This window comes from Poecilia mexicana, unplaced genomic scaffold (assembly GCF_051168715.1).
Source record: "Poecilia mexicana isolate PSO_F unplaced genomic scaffold, ASM5116871v1 scaffold_8, whole genome shotgun sequence".
Classification (NCBI taxonomy): Eukaryota; Metazoa; Chordata; class Actinopteri; order Cyprinodontiformes; family Poeciliidae; genus Poecilia; species Poecilia mexicana.
In genome coordinates this window covers 14933974-14954411 of record NW_028263377.1, presented here as the reverse complement: position 1 = coordinate 14954411, position 20438 = coordinate 14933974, and the positions used below count along the sequence as shown (strand labels likewise).

Genomic DNA, 20438 nt, shown 5'->3' with positions numbered 1-20438 from the left:
TGAAATACATAAACAACAATAAGTAAGCATAATCTGTCATAAGACTTTTTTTTAAATCAAATTTCAATACCCTTACAAGATCAGAAAACTGGTGCAAATTCCTGGTCAAGACCACACACAGTTCAGTAAAAATGTTGTAATTACAGAGTTCATCTTTAAAACCAGTCTTTATAGGTTTTGCAGCTCCAGCACAAGATAAACTCAATTAAAAAGCTGCTATTGTCACCTAGAGCGAGTATAACTATCTTTTTTTTTCAGTGTCTCCTACTTGACATATGGATCATGTTTTGCTCCTGTTGACTTTTATCCTTATACCAATCAGTTTGTTGAACTGCTAACTTAATTATTTTTTAGTTTTCTTTGATATGTCTTGCCTGGAATACAGTTTTGCAAGTGGCACACATAAAGATTTCCAGGCAATTAACAATTTCTAAAAAATAAAAAAAAAATAAAAAAATAAAGGCTGTGAGTGCAGATGAACCAAAATGACAGGCAGTAGAGCAGTAAGACCGATTGATGAGTTTGGTCTGGAGCTCTGATTGGTTGCGGGTGTCTGAGATTGGATTGAGACATCCTTATAGTTTACATACCTGAATGTCTGCTAATGTCAGGTTTCCTCTGGACATGAGAATTAACAAGAAGTATTTTTACTTTGTAACTCACTTTCATATTGTAAAAAAAATCAATAACGTATGTATGAATAAATGTAAAAACTTCTTACGTTGTTTTTGAACAAGTGTGAAAAAATTAACTTTTGCTCTGCCAGCACTTTTGCTTTCCTTAGCTCTTTTTTTTTAGCGATTTAATACTCACAATATAGATAAGCATTGTGTTACTTACTTTCTGGGAGTAACTTGCGCACATAACAAATGTAATGAGGTCACATCACGTATATTCTCTCTGTGTATGGTTTTTAGTACAATTTTCTGTAATAAAGACCCTCTTATGTTTTTAGAGTTTATCTTTAAGTCATAGTAAAAACAAATCAATTAGAAATGAAAGATTAGACACATTTGTCAAAAAAAAAAATGCCAAGTAGAAGCAAAGTTCTTCTAGGTATACTTGTTTTTGTGTGTGTGTGTGTTTTTTTTTTTTCATAAAGTCAACCATCAGAGTCAACACTACAGAGAAATTCTTACCTGCTTTTAGCAGCGATTCAATGGAGTGTTCCTGGAATGCACACCTTGAGCGAGCCTTTTCTAAATGGCTATAGATCAAAGTCAGGCTCTCTGTTTGTCCATTATCTGTGTTTGAGCAACTGTGACTTGTGTGTCAGAGAAAGTTGTCACTCTGCCTTCTGCCACTCCTGTCCCAGTCTTTGTGTTGTGTGTCCTTTTGTCTGTGTGTGTGTGTGTGTGTGTGTGTGTGTGTGTGTGCGTGTGTGTGTGTGTGTGTGTGTGTGTGTGTGTGTGTGTGTGTGTGTGTCTGTGTGTGCGTGTGTGTGTGTGTTTGGCCTGGCTCCCACTGCAGATTATTAATTAAGTTCTGGTAAGCGGTGCATGCCTTGCCTTCAGATCTACTTCCACTCTCTTTAACACGCACACACATCCACAAGGTATCTGTACACACACTCATACTTCAAAGCAGCTGCACTCCACACCGCTAGGATTAAGAGGCGATTGAAGAGCCTGATACAGCCTCAAAGTGCCTTCAGCATAAAAATGCCTTTGGCAGGGCACAGGTAGTCTCTTTGAAAATTCTTACAGACTCGCACACATATGGCTGGGCTTTTGATTTAGCTTTGTTTTTCGCAGTCCAGCGGGGCCTTTTTTTTTTTTTTTCTTAATTTTCCTCACATGTTCCATCTACATCTCAGTCTACTTTCAGCCATTTCTTAATGTGTATTTCATGGCTCGGCTCTATAATGCTTGATGTTGTACAGTGCTTTCTGCTGCCTTCCCCTGGGTGACTGTAAGTAAAGGGAATAGTCTAGTAGCTGCCTCTTTATGTTTTTATGAAACATCTGAGACTGTTTGCGTGTCAGTATGGCAGTGTGTCTGTGAATGCGTTTAGATGTGAAGCCAAGTCATTTACAGTACAGCAAACATCTCATTAATTCACAACCAACTGCGGTGATGGTGAGGTATAACTTTGACTCCTCAGCCACTATTATGTCTCATCTTTCGCTGTAATCGAGGCAGCAGAGCTACTGTCTGAGCGAAACGGTTAAGAAATATTGTCTCCTGCCAAATTGTCGTACAAACTGACGACCCTGATTTTTATTCAGTGGAAGCTGTGGTGCTGCCACAGTCAAGGGAGACAACAAATGCATCAGCTGTAAGGAATAAGAGCCCCATTTGCACCTCCCCTTTCCCACATGCACAGTTCCTTTTCTCCTCTTTTCTCCACCCTTCTTTGTCCTCCGCGCTCTCATCAGGTGCAGCAGGGCCCCTGGGGACAAGCGGGGCCGCCACTCAAAGAATCCTGGCGCGGGAAGACAGGTCCGTGTCCTTGGTGACGGCTCTGTGTATCCGTGGTGACAGGTGTGTCCGTTCAGAGCGGACGGCGGTGTTTGTCAGGAAGTGTTTGGATTGGGTGCAGAGGCCGAACGCAGCTTAGGTGTTGATGGCTGTGAGGGGTGTGTTCAATGGAGCAGTGTTTGCTCATGAATTGTCTGTCAGGGACTCTCAGGATATGACAAAGAGCGTTTGTCTTAAAATTGAAAGAAGCCATAAATTATTAGTGATTTAAAGAAATGTTATAGCTTTTTTTAATATAATTTAACAAATAAATCAAAAGATGTATTTGCCTTTGTTTTTCAATGCTGATAATAAGCCATTTTATTACACATCTTGCTGGTATAAACAAGCCTTTGATGGCGCACCATCTATGGGCATAGCATATTATCAATGTAAAAATTGGATTGTTTCTCTAACAACAAAGGAATATATTAGATCAGTATATGGCCTTTATTAGAAACATAAAAAATGGACAGAGTGAGTACTCTTAGCGCAAACATCCCATTGTGCAAAAAACATTGGAGTCATTTTTGAAGGTCATGGTTTTTACTTTTTATGACTGACCTGTCTTTACAAAACTATTGTTCACGGATTGTATTATTAAATTAAATCAATAACTCCTCAGTGACCGACATTCTGCACTTTATGAACTCAAGTTCAAACTGAAGATTTTCCTATATTTTGTTTCTTCTTGCTTTGCTCTTGTGTTACACATAGATGCTTTAATTTAGAGGTCCAAACATAACATTACTTTTCTACTTTCCCATCTGCCTTGTTTGCTTCATGCTTTTTTTTTTTTTTCTTTTCTTGATTTTGGACATTGAAATCTGTACTCTTAACATGAACTACAAAATATAACTGCAAAGGAAATGGGACAATAATGACGTCTGCCCCTTTAAATAAGAGTTAGATATCTCAATTATACAATGATGCACCTTCTTTTCTTAGATCATTGTAAACAACTTGATGGTTGGCAGAAGATCAGCACTCGGTTGACATCAATTCACTGTGTTGAGTCCTGAAGCTTTTCTCGATCATCCCTTTCTTTTTTCCCTCAGTGGTTAATTGGCAGCAACATTTAATTCACCCCTCCAACACCCCCTTTCTTGTTAAGTGATGGATTGTTGGTCAGAGATCAAAAGGGACTGGTGCCCTCTGGGCACCGTGACCGTCACTACCTTCTGGCACGCATAGGCGTTAAGGCTGGAGCGCTGCCAAGGGGCCACAGGGACACACTGCCAACAGACAGAGGTCAACACTAGTGTGTGTGTGTGTGTGTGTGTGTGTGTGTGTGTGTGTGTGTGTGTGTGTGTGTGTGTGTGTGTGTGTGTGTGTGTGTGTGTGTGAGAGGTTTGATTGGGAGGGTGATGTGCCTCTGTGCACTTCCTAACAGAAGATTGAATTTCACCTCTCAGTTGTGCCTCTTTGTGTCCCTCCATCCACCTGTTTGCATATCTCTTTCTCACACCCGTCTCTCTCTTCTTTCTTGTTGCAGACCAACAGCAGGTTGAAGCAGACTGAGAAGGAGTACAATCAGAAGCTTGCCAAGTCTGCCCAGGTAATCAGTTTCTTTTCTCCCGCCTTATTCCGCCCCTTCTTTCATTTAATATTTCCCTTTTCCACCCAACTTTGTCACAGAACTCACTGATGGGAGGGGATGGGGGAAGGATTTTTTTTACCTGCAGCATTTGCCCCTCTGGCCTCAAGGAAAAGCAAAATGTTCAAAAGTAAAAAAAAAAAAAAAAAAATCCACATACCTACAAAAGTAACTTAAATTATAGCAAATTTTCATGAAGGAATTTGGTATAAAACTGAGATATTTTTTCATAAATTAATTATTCGTACTACTGGGTAAATAAATTGTTGGTTTTCAGTTTCAGTTTGTACAAGCAGGGGGCAGACTATCAGAAATTCACATAATGGAGATGTTCTTGGTAAATATAGCACTGATCATATAAGCCCGATTTTCCTCACTCCTTTGTTTCTCGTCTGTCATGACGACAGTTCATAGTCTCTCTGTGACCATTAGCATCTTGCACACTATTAACGCTGCTAGATTGAAGTGCAGTGAGGCCTCATCCAACGGGCTAAATATACTCTTGGCATGCAAAGAATGAATTCCTGACACTTAGAACAGCTAACAAATATTTCTCTGCAGGCATTCCTTTGTGGCATTGTTACTGCCTAGACCTAAACCGTGATGATGATGTATTCAATTATTCTTCCAAATTACTTTATTTAAAGTAGCCACACTTCAGGATACCTTGGAATTCAACAGGCTAAAGTGAGCTACACAATGTTTCAGGATATAATTTAACTTTATTTGCAAGTGAGTTTTTACTCCTGGGAGGTTCATCAGAACAAGTTCAGCCCATTTGTTCTCCCATACTGTTAGCTAAGACGGGGTTTTTGGTGTAGCTCACTTGATGATGGAGACGCTTTTATCCTAAATAGCTCTGATTGTGGTTGTAGTTCATTTTTGTGTCCGGGAAATTACTCTTTCATCAAGATGCTCATTTCTAAGTTTTATGCGTTATCTGATCTAGTCCCTATCTGAGTTCTATCTGCAATGCTATTTTCTGACCACCAGAAGGCACTCTCACAGAATCCAAATTTGATTTGACCAATTTAGCATCAGACCAGACTTCAGTTGCTATTTGACCAGTTGTGAGGTCAGATAAAAGGTTTCTGCTCTTTTTGTCTAGCATAATCAAAAGGCAAACAATAATGGATAAACTTACTGAATGGAAAAGACTGTGCACAAAAAAACGTATATGGGTTGAACTTTTTTACAGGGGACAATGAGGTCATCGATGTGGTTAGCATTGCTAGCTAGCATGACATCAATTTCCATGTGGATGCCCTCAAGAATCTAGATTACCAGCTCAACTGAGATGAAAATATAGGAATTACGGTTTTCTTTTAAAAAGCTTCTTACAGTTTTTTGTGTTTTTGTTATTTTTAAATACCTTGCTGAGACAAAATAAATCTTCTTTCTGCAGTAACACCCACTCTGCCAGTCAGGGCAGATGAAGTTGAAAATCACCAGTTGATGATTCTGAACTTCTCCGGGTGTAAAAGATTTATGCATCCCAGTTTGTCACGTAGTGTTTTGTGTGTTGGTGAAAGAAAGCAGTAGAAAAACTGTATCCAAAACTCAGAAAATCTTGACCATTTGAATCCTTTACTACCTTGAACCTCTGCTATTATCAAAACCACATTGGAGAAAACAAGAGCGGCCCAGTTCTCCACGTTCTAGCCCAGGGCTACGGTGGCTCAGGTTGCTGCAGCCGCCTTATCCCTGCAACATTTTGCAGTGTTTCCTTTATATCGGCAGAGCCTCCATGCTCGATCACACCAAACATCTGTTTAAGTCTTTTTCTCTCTTTCTTATATTTTTATAGTGTTCCTCGTCCTCTGATCCCCGTTTACTGCATCTCCTTCACCTTTATTCCCCTCCTGTCGACTTGAACCTGCACTTGTTTTTCGGAGCCATGTGTTTGCCATTAGGACATGTCACCTCAGCCCATTTAAATCCGGGGTAATTCTTCTCTCCAAGCAGAACTATTGCTTCCTTTAAAAACGTTCCATTCAGCAAAAATGCTTTGGGATGTTCAAGCACTTTTCCCTTCACCGGCTTAAAGATCTAAAACACCATTAAGTACTGTTTACACAACAGAAGAAAAAGGTTTTCTTCTTGATTATGTCGAGCTAAAATATTACAATCATTTGACCATAATTGCACCTTGTTCCTCAAAGAGAGTATTCAAAACTGGTGGGGGTTGTTGTTTTTCTTTCTTGCCACCTGTAAATCCCCCCTCTGCTCCCCTACCTGTACACGCGCACACACACACACACACATTTTGGGTTAGCTGGCAAAAGCTCCAAGTTGAAAGCCAGGTTGACAAGCAGATGTTGTGAAAGAACGGTAGCTTATTAAGTTACACAATGCTCGACTTCAAAAGAAGTCGGATGCTGTGTGAAAGTTCAGTCATGTTTGGCCGCTTCGGTGACGAAGTGTGCCACCGCAGACGAGCATTAAGTGATTAATCCTCTGTTTTGGGAGCAAAAAAGCTGGCACATGTTTAACAAACACACTGTGATATTAAAGAAGAGTCTTTGTGTGAAAGATTTGAAGCATGCCGTAAAGAGAATGGTGTTAAAGACGCATGGTTTTTGCAATAATACTAAGACGCTTGATTAATTCAGTGTTTTTTACCACTTCATCAGCTTTGTTTTAAAATGTAAAGGTGGAGCCTTGAGGTTTTTTTCAGCCCTCCCCTTGGGACAACTCAGTCAAATGTAAACAAGAGGTCTTTGAAACTCAAAGGATAACCCCAGTTGTTAACCCCTTAGTGACTGACAGGGGGGCATCGCTCATGAGCTCAGCTGCATGGCTAATAGCCCAATTAAAAGCATACCATACCGTACATTATCCTAGGGGGAATAAAGACACAGTAGATACAGCGGTGTATGTTACGTGCTTGAGCGCACACAACCATCTCTCATGCATATTTCGTCCTTTTCACTTTTGTCTCCCCTTTTTGCTCATTCGTACACACACACTTACCTAATTAACGTGTTCTCAGATTCGGCCGTGTGTGCTAAGCACCTCGCTGAGAGTGGTCCTCCTGGGTGACCTGTGAACTGAACAGGGGCTGCGCTCTCTCTCTCGCTGCTTAATGATGAGGTTATGGTGGGTGGTATTGGATGAGAGGCCATTACTTTATCCCTGACCGTCCACAGAGGGAGCTGGGAGGCGGTGGAGGTGGGGGGGCCCAGTGGACGAGAGCTGAAAGTTCATGTGCAAATATACCTAATTATTAGTTTGTTCGTTTTTTTTTTCAAGAACAATGTGGTTTCATACAGTAATCTTAATTTACATTTCGCCGTTGCTCCACCCTCATCATCGCCGTCTGTCTGTGGGCTACCTGTAGAGGCTTACCTGCCCTACTCCCACACAGCCGACAGATTCCAGCAGGCCTAGTCCTCCGACGTGTGAACACGGTAAACAATTATCCTTCTAGCCCAGAGCTAGCTCCAGAACCACCGCGCAACCACCCCTGCTCTTCCCCCATCCTCCCCTTTCTTTCACGCGCTCTCATCTTTCCTCATCTTCTCCCGAACTGCGGCTTAAATAGAATGTTAATTTGGACGGAAGATGTTCAAAGACGAGCCACTTCCTTTTCATCTTAGCGTGCACCACAAGTTCACCAACACAAAATCGACGAGCTCTTACGAGAAGGAAGTTGTTGGGTTTTTTTGGGGGTTTTTTTACTCCCTCTTCTCTTTTCTCTTTCTATTGTCTCCTGTCTTGTCTCTAAAAAAGACATGAGATCGGTAAGAAAAAAGCTGCCTTTCAAGGTGACCGCTCGCCGTCCAGATTCTGTTTTTACAGTGAAATGTTTGTTATGAGAGCTGCCCGACTAGTTCAACGTTGACTCCTTCGTTCAGGTTTGTGGAATCCCAAGTAAAATCATCACGTTTTTTTTTTTTTTGTTCTCCCCCCCTTTTTCGCCAGCTGATTGCAGAGCTGCAGACGTCGGTATGCGACTCTAAAGAAGAGGCTGTTCGCCTGAAGCAGGCAATGGAGAAGCAGCTGAAGGAGGCCAACGCTCGGTGGGACGAAGAGAGACAGGCGATTACCCACGATGCCGAGCAGGCCAACAAGGTTTGTTCTGGCAACTTCTTCGCAGTTGCGTCTGATCCAGAGATGTCCCAGTCAGGATATTTTCTCACTGATGAAATGAAATGACATCAGATTTAGATGGTGCTTTTTAACTCTCAAAACAAAGATGCTTTACAATGAAATCAGTCATTTCCATTGACACGCATTCTCACACTGATGATGCAAGTTACCAGATTATGTTCACAACTGCCCTGGGGCAGCCTGACATAATACAGATTAAGTACTATTTTTGGACATTTGCAGAGACTGAGCCCTAATCTGATGCGACATTAAATTGATTAAAATCATAACATTCCCTCCATCCTTTCTTGTTTGTTTCCTTCCTTGAATCCTGTCCTGTGTCTACCATTTCCTTTCTCCTCTTTCTGCCTGTCTTCATTTTTTTACTGAACTCTTTGTTTTATCCCATATGCCTTTCTTTTCCTTTCTCACATTCTTTCCTGAGTTTTTCCTTCCTTCCTTTTTTCACAGGGTCACTCATTTTGTCTATCTGTGTCTTTTCTGAGTTGTCCTTCATGTGTCTTGCTTCATTTATTTATTCTCTGTGCCCTTCCTTCCATCCATCCATCCATCCATTTTCTGTACACCCTTGTCCCTCAGTGGGGTCAGGAGGGGTGCCGGTGCCTGTCTCCAGCTAACGGTCCGGGCGAGAGGCGGGGTCACCCTGGTATGCCCAGTCTGTCGCAGGGCATGCCTTTCCTTCCTTCTTTCTTTAATGACTTTTCCTTGATTTTTCAACCCTTTTTTTCTTTCTCATACCACTCCTTCTTTTCTTCTGTCCTCCATAGTGTCCTTTCTTTCTTCTGTACTTCAATGCATCCTTCTTGTGTCTTTCCTTTCTTGTATCCTTCTCTTTTTTCTAGTTTTCTTTCTCTCTCTTTATTTCATTTTTTCCTTTTATCTTTATTTCCTAATTTCTTATGCCATTTTTCTCTTCCCTATTTCTGTCCTTTATTGTATTCTTCTTTTCTCTTGTCTCTTTCTCATTTTGTTTCTATGTCTTAATCCTTTCCTCGATTCCTTCCTTCATTATGTCCTTCCTTCTTGTCATCATGTTCGTTCTGTAGCTTCTGCAGGTTCTATATTTCTTTAACTGTGAAAATCATTGTGAATTTTGGAAAACAAAAAAAAGCTATTGTTAGACAAAACAATAGTTTTGTGAAAGAGTTTTTTAAGCAGAAAAATAATGTGAAATGCAGCTTTTCAAGCCAGACATGCAAAATGCAACTGACTTCATGGCTTGCTGATTGTGCAACAACAAGTATTAGGGTTTGAATTTCGTCAAGCAATACTGATGCCTGTTCTTTTTGGGTTTAGGGTTGCATCAGACCATCCCTAAATTTATCAAATAGAAAGTGCAAAGTGTCGCTGTGTGCTTCTTCTCTTTGTTGTTTTAAGCTAAGCAAATTTATCAGCTCATCGTAAACGTCCATAATCTTTTAAAATAATATATTATCATTGTGTGAAGGGTTTCATTAACATGAATCTAAATAGTTTTACAAGTCAGCTTTCTTGCAACCTGAGTTGGCGTAAGGCTATTAGCCTTCTAGGTGTTGCTTCTTGTGTTTTCATATATATAATTGTGGACATTTACCCTCAACTGTGTCAAGTAGGGGGTTGTCTGCAAACTTCATTCTTTAAAAAAAAAAAAAAAAAACGTCCTGTCTGGGTTTGACTTTAATAGAGTAGACACGGGTCGCTTGTTCTTTTGTTAGAGCCCACTCACTGTTTGCATGTGCTTTGTCATTTTTATGGCTAGTTTCAAACTCCATAGTGTCTTTAAGTGTCTGAGTGAAAGTTATATATCCGCCTGCTGCACCCCGTGCCCTGATCATCACTGTCACTCTGTTTTACAATTTAACTTCACACTCGGACTTCAGTCTTAGACTGTGACTGTTAATGTCCTAAAACACAACCTAATTCCCCTTCAGCCCCTTTTAAAATGTATAGACAAAGCAGCAACCAGATGAGTTTTCGGACATAAGGTCCTTTATTGTGCATAAAGCAGGCTGGAAGACAGTTGCACTGGCAGTTGATTGGGTGTGGCTCCCTAAATAAAGAGTTGTTGTGTCTGGTCTGGGATCAGTACATGTTTCCAAACACAACTTAGTCTGTTTGTGGCCGCAGCTGCCTTGTATAGGAAGTAGGCAGGTTTGTGAGCCGACCCTTAGATCTTTGCTCCTTGTCCAGAGTTTACTTTTTTCCACAGCCTTTCATTTTACTCCACAACAGAAAGTAACAACCATATCCCACACATAGGGAAGGCTTCTGTTTTAATCTAAGTATGTACAAATGCAAAGGATTCATCAGAAAAGCATTATTCTGTGACAGCCAGAGGCAATTGCTTGTTGAAGTGTAAAGTCACAAATTTGACAGAATTTCCAATTCAAAAATTTGTTTAGATATAATTAGTGTAGCTTCTGTAACTTTATTTAATTGATGACAATCAATACAATCAAGATAATATATTCCTGTCACATTATTAATTTAAAAGCCTTTTCTTATGCTCAATTAAATTCTGCTGCGGCATATTGAGTTCACCAGTTTCCTGCACAACACTCAGCACGTACTTGTTTTGGTTTGTAACTCACAGTTTTTATCATTGCACTCACTTTGTGCTATGGGCTGCAAAACTCTTAGTATTCTGCCACCACCATGCTTGACACTTTCGGCAGATGTTTGTGTGGCAATACATAGATTGAGGATTACACACTTGGGAAATGAGATGAGCGGTTGCGCAATTTACATTGTTTGTCACACCAACTAAGGCCAACTGAATGCATTGTACTGTTGAGCAAATTCTTGTGTTTCTGACACTTGGAGGGATTACCAGACATAACAGTTGATGGCAGTAATCCACCAATTTATTGTGAAAATGTTGAGAGGAAAAGAGGATGAGGAGGAAAAGGTAAAGAAACGTAGACGACAGTTAGCTTGCTGCTGATGTTGTCTTCGTCTTTCGATATTTTTGTCCTCCACCCTGTTTTTTATTGGCTGTAACACTTGCTTGCAGTTGTATCACTAATCAGCTCCCATTGTGTTTGGTAGACTGCCCACTAAGGTCAGTTCTGTTGCTTTTTCTCACATTTGCAGATATTTTTCTTTATCCTTCGCAGCAGGGCTAACTAGGTAGGCTATTTGTGCAGACTCATGCAAACTTGACCAAATTGGAAATCACTGGAAAAAAAAACACCAAACAAAGCATTGTGGTGTGTCAGTATATTGGGGTCCAGGTGGTCTTAGGTTGTTTTGAACATCCTAATAAGTTTTTCCTCCATTCAAAAAAAAACAAACTCTTATGGTAGAGGTGGACAACTCTAGTCCTGGCGGGCGCTTTTAGATCTGTCTAAATACACCAAATGACTAAATTACCTCTTTAGTATGTAGACAAGTTCTCCAGAATCCTGAGAATGACTTGATCGTTTGACTCTAATTATTGAGAAACGATTACTTGCTGAAGCCGTGCAAGTCTTAAATTTTATGCAATTGCCAACATTTGGCCAAGACATATGTAGTGCACCAGTTAGACGCTATGAAGCTTACCTGAAATTGTCTGCTCTGTAAGCCAGCATCCCCCAATTAGAAAAGAGAAGTGCTGAGCTGAACAAGATGGCAGTTGGTGTTAGTTCAGTATTTGGAAGCGTGGCCAACGCACACTGAACAGCTTTGTTCACTTCCTCCACTGCCGTTGCAGAAATTACAGGCAGACTACAATTCTTAAACAGCACAGAAAATCAGTGTCATTGTTCACACTCTTATTGCTTGTAGTCTACACTGACTACAAGCAATAACACACACATTTTGTCTTTTGTGTCATAAGCTGCTACATTTCTCTTGGCATCAGTGTTATGAGCAGACAACAGCTTTCATTATCTGTGTCTTCATTATAACAATCCCCTTGTGTTAAACGCCAGCTAATGAGATTCCAATTAATGCTTGAATAATTTAGTGAAGACCAGACTTATGTGTGGTGGGAGAGAGGGGGTTGAGATGACCTAACAGGTAATAAAGAGGAGAAAATAAGGAAGTTACAGAAAGATTTAAAGCATCAAGTAGCTAAAGGAAAGAGGCGAGGTGACAAACAGTGTTTGAGACTAGAGCCAGGGGGAAAGAGCAATGAAAGGATAGAGGAAGTGTAGAAGTTGAGACAAAAGGTGGGGAAAGAAAGGAGCGGCGGAGAGCTGTCAGTGGGCCATCGGAGTTAGTGTGTCGCCTGCTGACATTGTTTCCACGCTGCTCACTTCAAAGGCCTCGGATTATGAAGAGAGCGAGGGGCTTCAGACAATAGGGGGGGAAGAAAATAACATCAAAGTTAGCCGCACATTTGAATTGGGATAATCCCGAAACAGTTGCTCTGAATGCATGCTGCACTGGATCAGATGTCCTTTTTTTTCCCCCCCTCTCTTTAGCAGCCCCATTCTGTCGTTTCTAACCTGAATTTAGCTCCCTCTGTGGCTCTGCTGCTGCTGGACCTCTTCAATGTGGGTGTTAGCTGCACAGACCTTTGCGCATCATTAAAGCCCTTTTTTAGTTAATCGGCAGTAAAGTTAAGTATGCTCATTATCTTAGTCTTTTGTATGCGTAATGTTATTACTGGAGGAACACATTTTTTTGATAGTTTTTGCAACGGTTTTCTTGTCTCAGTTTATTACACTTTTTGGAATGATCTGTTCATTCGTAAGTATTATGATCATATAGGATATTCCTCTGGAATTGCTCTGTTGGGAATGTATAGAGGAACAAAAATATACACATACAGTTGAAACTAGATATTTACGTATTGGTGATACACCAAATAAAAGGACACATGCACCTTTTTTCTCACTGTCTGAAGTTAAATCAGACCAAACGTATCTTGTTCTAGGTTGGTTAGAATCACCAAAATAATCCCCATATGCTAAATCCCAGGAAACCCAGTGAAAACATTTTTTTCTGTGAATTCAAAAGTTTCCATTCAAAATGATTACCTTCTCTTTTAACAACGAGGGAGAGCTCAGATGATCATGTGAAGGCTTTGGGAAACCCCTGATTGGTTAACTGACATATTTGAATTAGAGGCACACCAGTGGATGTATTTTAAGGCCATGCCTCAAACACACTGCTGTTTAACACAATTGGAAAAGGCAAAAGAAACCAGCCAAGATCTCAGGAAGAGAATTGTGGAGCTGCACAAGTCTGATTCGTCCTTGGGAACAATTTCCAGATGCTAAATCTGGTTCTTAATGTTACAGCTTGGGTGCATATTGGTCTGCCAAATCCAGTGTTGGCTTTGTTGGCAAAAGGACAACAAAGTCAGTGTTTTGGTGTGGCCATCAAAAGTGCACATTTTGTGTATATCCGTAGTCTTAACAAACCGTGTTTTCATTCATGTGAGAAAGACGAAAACGTAGCATCCACGATTGATGTCTGTCCTGTCAATATGTTAACTTTCAGTTGTGTGCAGCTGGAATCCTCTTTCTTTATTGCAAATACAACATTTACACACGGTGTGCGACAGAAAGCGTTGAAATAAACACAAAATGGCTGATCATTATCCCGCTGAAACAAATGAATCAGAAATGCTAAGCACTCTCCAGCCATTAAAACCAAAGTACCATTTCTTTACTAGGGCCATTATCTGGGATAAATACCTACCCTGATAATGTGTTTTGGCCCACATTGATGCTGCCTAGATTGTAAAGTGTACTCTACAAGACACATCCTGTGTTTGGTTGCCAGTTTTAATTGTCTGATTTCGGTAACTGGTGTCTCCACATGTTTTTTTCTTTTCATCTAACAAAGAAAAAGTTTATATGCTGGTTCTTTGATAACATATTTCAGGTTTTAATGACTATCTTCACAGATTCATGCATATAGAGTATGAGTGTGCATACGCCACACCTGACTGAACTGAAGCCGACATTAGCCTGCCAAGAGCAAGGTGCACACACAAACACCTTGTGTCTTTTCTCTGGCACACCCTATCTTTCCAACTCTGTATCTCCGAACTCGTTCCGTCTCAAACTCTGCTTCTGCACTCACATTCGCAAGCACACGCGCTCACCTCGCCCTGCCAAAAGGAAGAGGTGGCTGGTGAATAAACAATGGCACTCCGCCCATAGTGTCACCCGCCTGGGCTTTGATCAGCACCGCTGTTCCTGCTCCCCACAGCAGTGCTTCCTGTCTTTCTACCTGCTGAATCTTTTCCATGCACGCACGCACGCAAACATATGCACACGCTCCCACCTGTATAGCCCAGTGGTTGTGGGCCCACATGCAGCCTCCCCAGTTTTCTCCTAACTCGGGTCCTCAAGTCTTTATCTGTCTGTGTCTCTCACACAACAGGCCTTTGAGTTAGTGCCCTTTTCTGGGCACTGTTGCATTCTTGAGCATACACCTTCACACAGCCTGTGTCACACACCCACATAGGAAGACATACTTTTTGATCCCAGCACATCCAGCAGCAACTTCTGCAACGAGTCAAAGAGAAGGTCCTGGTCCTCTGGGTGAAATGACAGTAGACACGTTACATAATGCAACAGTGACCATTGTCTCCCTGTGTTTGAGGATGAGAGGGAATATATAAGGTGTGCTGTTGCTTGTGCGCTACACAGTGTGGTCTTTGTCAAACTCAGTCGATGTAGTCTTTGTGAACTAGTTGCTGGGCTTTTGTGCATGCGTAATATTAACAGGGGGTCCTGTGTGCACACATTGAGCCACACAAACGCGCGCCCACTTTCGCCGCGGCTAGTTGTAGCAGCTGCAGCTCGTCTGTAGTTGTGTGGTTATATATGCATTGGTTTCTGAGAGGGTTGAAAGGATGACTTTGCCTGTGGGAAGGAATGGCAGCACTGGATCAAGAACAGGTGTGCTGGATCCACACTGCTGCAGAGGCAAAGAGCTGCTTCAAACATTTTGTGTACGCAAGCGCGCATTTGTCCGCTCCCCCCACCGTTCCAGTGTGCATCCACGTCCTTCAAAACAACCGCGAGATCTTTGCGTCAACCTTGAGCCGAGCGCTTGTTTACTAAAGTTTCTCAGCCATCTGTGTTTCCGTGGCTTTGTTCTTGTTTTGCTTTTGTGAATGAGCTCAAATGTGTGACAGTGTGAATTTATATTTAGGGCTGTTATGCGAATTTCACCACATTAGTGAAGCCTTGTGTGTCTGTATGTCATGGAAAATGCCCTTCATTTAATGTGGACTACAGCAGAAAATGCTAGAGAGGTTAGTGGTTTATGTTTACCCTGCATTTGACAGATTTTGTCTACATATATATCATGACCTTGCAAAATCTGATATCAGAACAGTACTTTGTGTATTAGATGCATGTGGTTCAATTCATTTAGATAATTTAAGGGCAATAAAATTTATTATTTTAACATCTTTCTATCTCCCTGTATTCCTTTTTGTAGCATATGTGATAGGCTACAATTTAACAAGTTGTGGTTCTTTAAAAAATATAGTTAAAAACTATATATATATATATATATATATATATATATATATATATATAGGGCTGTTGTAAACGAATATTTTAGTAATCGAGTAATCTATCGATTATTCTTACGATTAATCGAGTAATCGGATAAAAAAAATTATAAAATGAAATATTGGTAAATCTGGCATAATACCGGTGTTACTATCAGATATCACTATCAGTCCAATTTTTCATATTTGAGCATCCCTAACAGTTGCTTTTTTGTAGTTTAGAAAACTAACCTGTAACAATAATAGCTCACTTTCTAAGTTAACCAGAAGAAAAGTTATAGAAAAATCTGAAATTATATTGAATTTAATAACAAAGAGGCAGGCTCATAAATATGCTTATAAAAAATGTCTACAATCCAGCTTTTAGTTTATGTATTCATCTTCAGTGAGTTTAATAGATTAATTAAACTCACCTTGCCACCTAACCTGTCACGCTTTGGGTTTGAAAATACGGGAAATGCCGCCTGGAGTGGGAGGAGAGGGCGAATGAACGAACGTAAGATGGAGGGGAGGAAATAGACCAGCGGACTGACGAACCGTTAGACCGGGGGACGAACACGGGGGAAGCAATACGGGATATTTACGACACCTTCACTGGTCACACTCAGAAACTCATCTACCAGCCATGTACGATGCGCTCCGCCACCCGTTTCTTCAGACCGGGATATGAAATTTATTGTGCGGTTCGTCGGTAAAGCTACATTTACACGGTAAGCATCAGCTACTCAGCCGCCCGCCCTGTTCAGTCTATCCGCTCACCTCAGCGCTCTTCCCGCCGTTCGCTTTCAACCAGCAGCCCCGGAGGAGAAATGCTGCCGTACTCCAGGCATTCCCCCAGTCATTTTAAGGATGCTTATTGGTTCCCCAAAAACGATAAAAAGTCGGGCATTATCATCAATCAATAAAATCCCTACGGGCCAATCTTGAAGATTGGACTTTATGCCGCTGAGACTTAGCTTTTGTCAACAACTCAGAGGCGGAAGTGAGAGCTCCGCGCAACGCAAATGAAGTCCCGGCCGGAACACGGTGCGCTAACTAATAAAACATAAATTAACGAAGCTTCGAGGCAGGTAAATTTTCCTCGAGGAATTTTAGTAATCGAAGTACTCGAATCATTCGAGGAATCGTTTCAGCCCTATATATATATATATATATATATATATATATATATATATCAAACATAACTTAAAATAAATTGGACTTAGGAATTTGACGCCTTGAAATTGGGATTCTAATGTTTCCAACACTCTGCCTTCAGCACTTCAAACCATTGTACTGAGAGGTAGTTCATATGATGAGCTCAGCAGACATGCAGTTCCACCAGGTGTGTGTTTGTCGCTGCTGCTGCTAGTCTAGAGGAGCTGTGTGGGGAAGGTGTGGTGGAGGGCTGCTCTGTGTGGTGGAGGCTCGGCTGGAGACTGCAGCTCCAAGGTGGAGCCTCCCTCTTTAATAAAAGGTATTAGTATAATTCATTCCTAAGGCAATATTGCATAAGAAACACTGTTATCTTTCTGTGATCATTAAAGCCACATGGCCGGAGCTGCTTTGGAAATTTCTCGTCGTTCCCAGCAGTTCATCCAGAATTGTAACAGAAACTTTACAAAGCTCTTTTGGTGCGTCTTCTTCTAGACTGGACAGAAAGAAAACATGTTTTGTGTTCAGAAAAAAAATCAGTCCAGGTTGCTTTAGAGAAACTGGTCGTCGGTTTGTATGTGCAAAAGTTGAGAAAGTGAAAGGTGTAAAAGTCAGCTGCTGTGACGGTAAGAAGGTACATCAGAGCCATGTGTTGATATTTTTGAAGACACATCACCCAAGGTAACGTCTGCTCCCTAGAGGCGCTTGGTTATTTCAGCAGACGACCTCGTCCTGCATCACTTACAGGTTCACTGTAGCCTTACAGACACAGAGTACATGTTGTTCAGCTGGGACTGCCTGCGGTACAGATTTGTTGAAAATGTTGGCTGCATCTTGAAAAGTGGAGAGTCAGACACAACAATGGCCACCTAGCTCCTGAAATATGGTTTTCAACATTCAAACTTCTAGAAATTCCTCACACATTTATTGCTACAATAAGTTAGTTGAACTGATCAATCAGCCAATAGATATTTAATCAGTATCCCTAATCTCAGTCCATTTTTCCCATATGCAAAATAATGTCTCTGCAAATGTTTTGGATCTGCGTGCAACTCAACACGTGTGCATCGCGTCGTCAGCTGATTGATTACTTTTCCGGCTCTGCAGATTGTTTTATCCTCGTATCAGAGAGGGAGGAAATAAGGGAGGGATTTACATTCCAGGACGCTACAAGGGAACGTGGGAAGTGGAACAGCTCATGGAGGCCTTCATCTGCCGGCGAACAATAAAACAGGAATTAGTCACTAACCTGGAGTTTTGAAAATATGCAGCTATGTTTGAAACTTGAGCTGAACTTAACAGTTGTTCAGCAATGTACCATTTGATAAACAGAATATATTCATAAGTGCCGACACACAAATAAGCAGGAAAACACGACAGGCATATGGCACGTATTTTGGAGTTGTTTCCTATTCTCTTTCTACCGTAGCTCCCAGCAGCTGAAAGTTAGACTACGGCGTGTTCCCCCCGTGGGCATAACTCATTTGCAGCATGTCTTCATTAGCGCCGCAATTGTCTCAGCACTTTCATCAGCGCTCCCGAAGAAGACGCCTCCGTAAGCTGTGCCATGCGTGTGTTTGGCGTTTCGCGGTTCGGGAAGGTTCCAGGTGCCGTCGCCGCGTAGCTTCTCGCTCGACGCGTGAGCGGGGAAAACTGCTGTAAAGCATCAAAGGGCTGCAAAGGCAAGTCAATTCACACCAATATCGGAGTTACATTTCAGAGGGGCTGTCCTGGTCGACTTGCTAAACTACATGTTTTTATTACTACACGCAGGCAGACAAGACAGCAAAGCAAAAGCAAAAGTTTCTCTTCTCAAACACCTCAGGAGGAAGACCTCTCCTCCTCCTCCTCCTACTCCTCCTCTTCCATCTCCTCCTCCTACTGCTTCTTTCTTCTTTACCTTTCCCCACAATCCTTTGATAAAAGTGCAGATAAAAGAGAGGCTGTGCTCAACTCTCTGACCATCCATCTCTCCTTGAGGTTAGCACCTCTTTTATTATTTACTATTAGATCAGTAGCCATATGTGCACACAAAGCCTTGTTCTACTGAAGCTGGTGTCTGTGTGGGCTCTACAGCTTTGTATATGTATGTCTGTGTGCATCTGCCTCATCCTTTGCTTTTCTGTGTGTGTGTGTGTCCTTGGCTGGAGGCGGTGCAATATGAGGTTTTTGCTGCAGTCTGAAGTCGTCCAGCCTCAGTGTCATTAGAGGATCTCTTTAATCCAGACTTTGGGAGAAACCTCTGACAGCACGCTGCAAATAGAAAGGCCCCCGCCGCACATGAAGAGCAGCTCGGCTCCTAACAAAACACCAAGTTTAAAGAGGCCCCTGGCCTTTTTTCCTCCTCCCACCGTTCCCTCCCTTCTTTCTTCTTTTGCCGTTTTCTCCTGCCCTCTGTTGCTTTCGTTTCACCCTAGGGAAACATGCTTGCCTTATCTATGCAGGGGGACCACCCAGGAAAGAATGACTCAGGCATTGCTGCGTCTCTGTGCGTGCGTGTGCGCGCGCCGCACAATAACCACGCGCTGATTTGACTGAGCGCGGCGCTCGCATTTTTAGAACTTGTGCTGTTAATATTGATGCGTGCCTATACCTGCATTAATCCCTCTAAGCAGTGTTTGTCAGTGCTTGTGTGCACGTGTGCCCCGCTGCTCCTTTTGAGGTGAAAGTTTGGAATGAAAGAGAGGCTGAGGCCCGATTGTTGATGGGGAGGGAGGGCAGAGAGAGAGAGAGCGAGACCTTCAAGCCTCCCAACTGTGAAACTGCGAGGCAGGAGTGCGCCGCTGACCCAACCTCTGCAAGCCAGCCACATGCTTTTTCTTTTTCCCCTTCGTCTCCCGCTAGTTTTTTTTTTTTTTTCCCTCCTCAAACTCATTTTCACCTTTCTAAACTTTCATTCCGCCTTCTGATTCAGTCACATGTCTCTTTATTGTCCTAAGGCTTGCTTTGCAATTTCAGATTTCCATATAACTTTCTCTGTCATGCCTTAATCTGTTTTTCCATTCCTGTCACACTCCTCTGTCTGCATCCCTTCATAAAGAAAACAATTTACTCCTCTTCCTGGCTTGCTTACAATCATCCTTTTCCCTATGGTTAATAAATCCCAGATTGCTGATTGGCTTCTTGTCCGACACACGGTGCACCTTTGCAGACAGCACATGCTAGATCAGGAAAGCTACTTGTTGCCATTTTCTCTTGCCCTCAGGATATTCATATGTCGTAGGATGAGTACGACATATGAATGTCGTACTATTAGTCACCAGCAAAATCGAAACTCGTGAATTAAGCTCATCGAAGCCTTAATTTGTAACCCCACTGTCATGTCGCTTTAGATGTGTAGGTAAGCTTCTCACCTACACTCAAAGCTAACTTTTAATGCAAAGTCTTGTGCGAAGTAAACGTTATTATTTTGTACCAGTCTGCACGGGTCCTCGAGGTTCTGGTCAGGAGTAAAAAACCAAGAGTGGCTTTCTTTGAGCAAAATAGCTTGTGAAAAGTTTCACTGTTGTCAACATTCAGACAATCTTTCCCTTAAAGGCCTACAAGAGCAAAGAAACTGAGTTGAGTTCGTGGTGAGAAATCACTGAAAATGTGCTGATCCTGTTTTCTTTTCAGTTAACAGTTGTGTGAACCCGTATGTTTTCACCCCTTATTAGTCACCAGCAAAATCGAAACTCGTGAATTAAGC

At 41.7% G+C, this 20438-nt stretch overlaps 1 protein-coding gene across 2 annotated transcripts in view; it reads left to right on the top strand.

Annotated features, from left to right (window-relative positions):
• cep112 (centrosomal protein 112) overlaps positions 1-20438 on the top strand; it is a 116743-nt gene that overhangs the window by 82705 nt on the left and 13600 nt on the right. For both annotated transcript variants that reach the window (XM_014988762.2, XM_014988760.2), the window contains 2 exons: positions 3955-4017; positions 7981-8130. In XM_014988762.2, coding sequence (XP_014844248.2) covers positions 3955-4017; positions 7981-8130 — 213 coding nt within the window. The remainder of the gene's footprint in view (positions 1-3954; positions 4018-7980; positions 8131-20438) is intronic.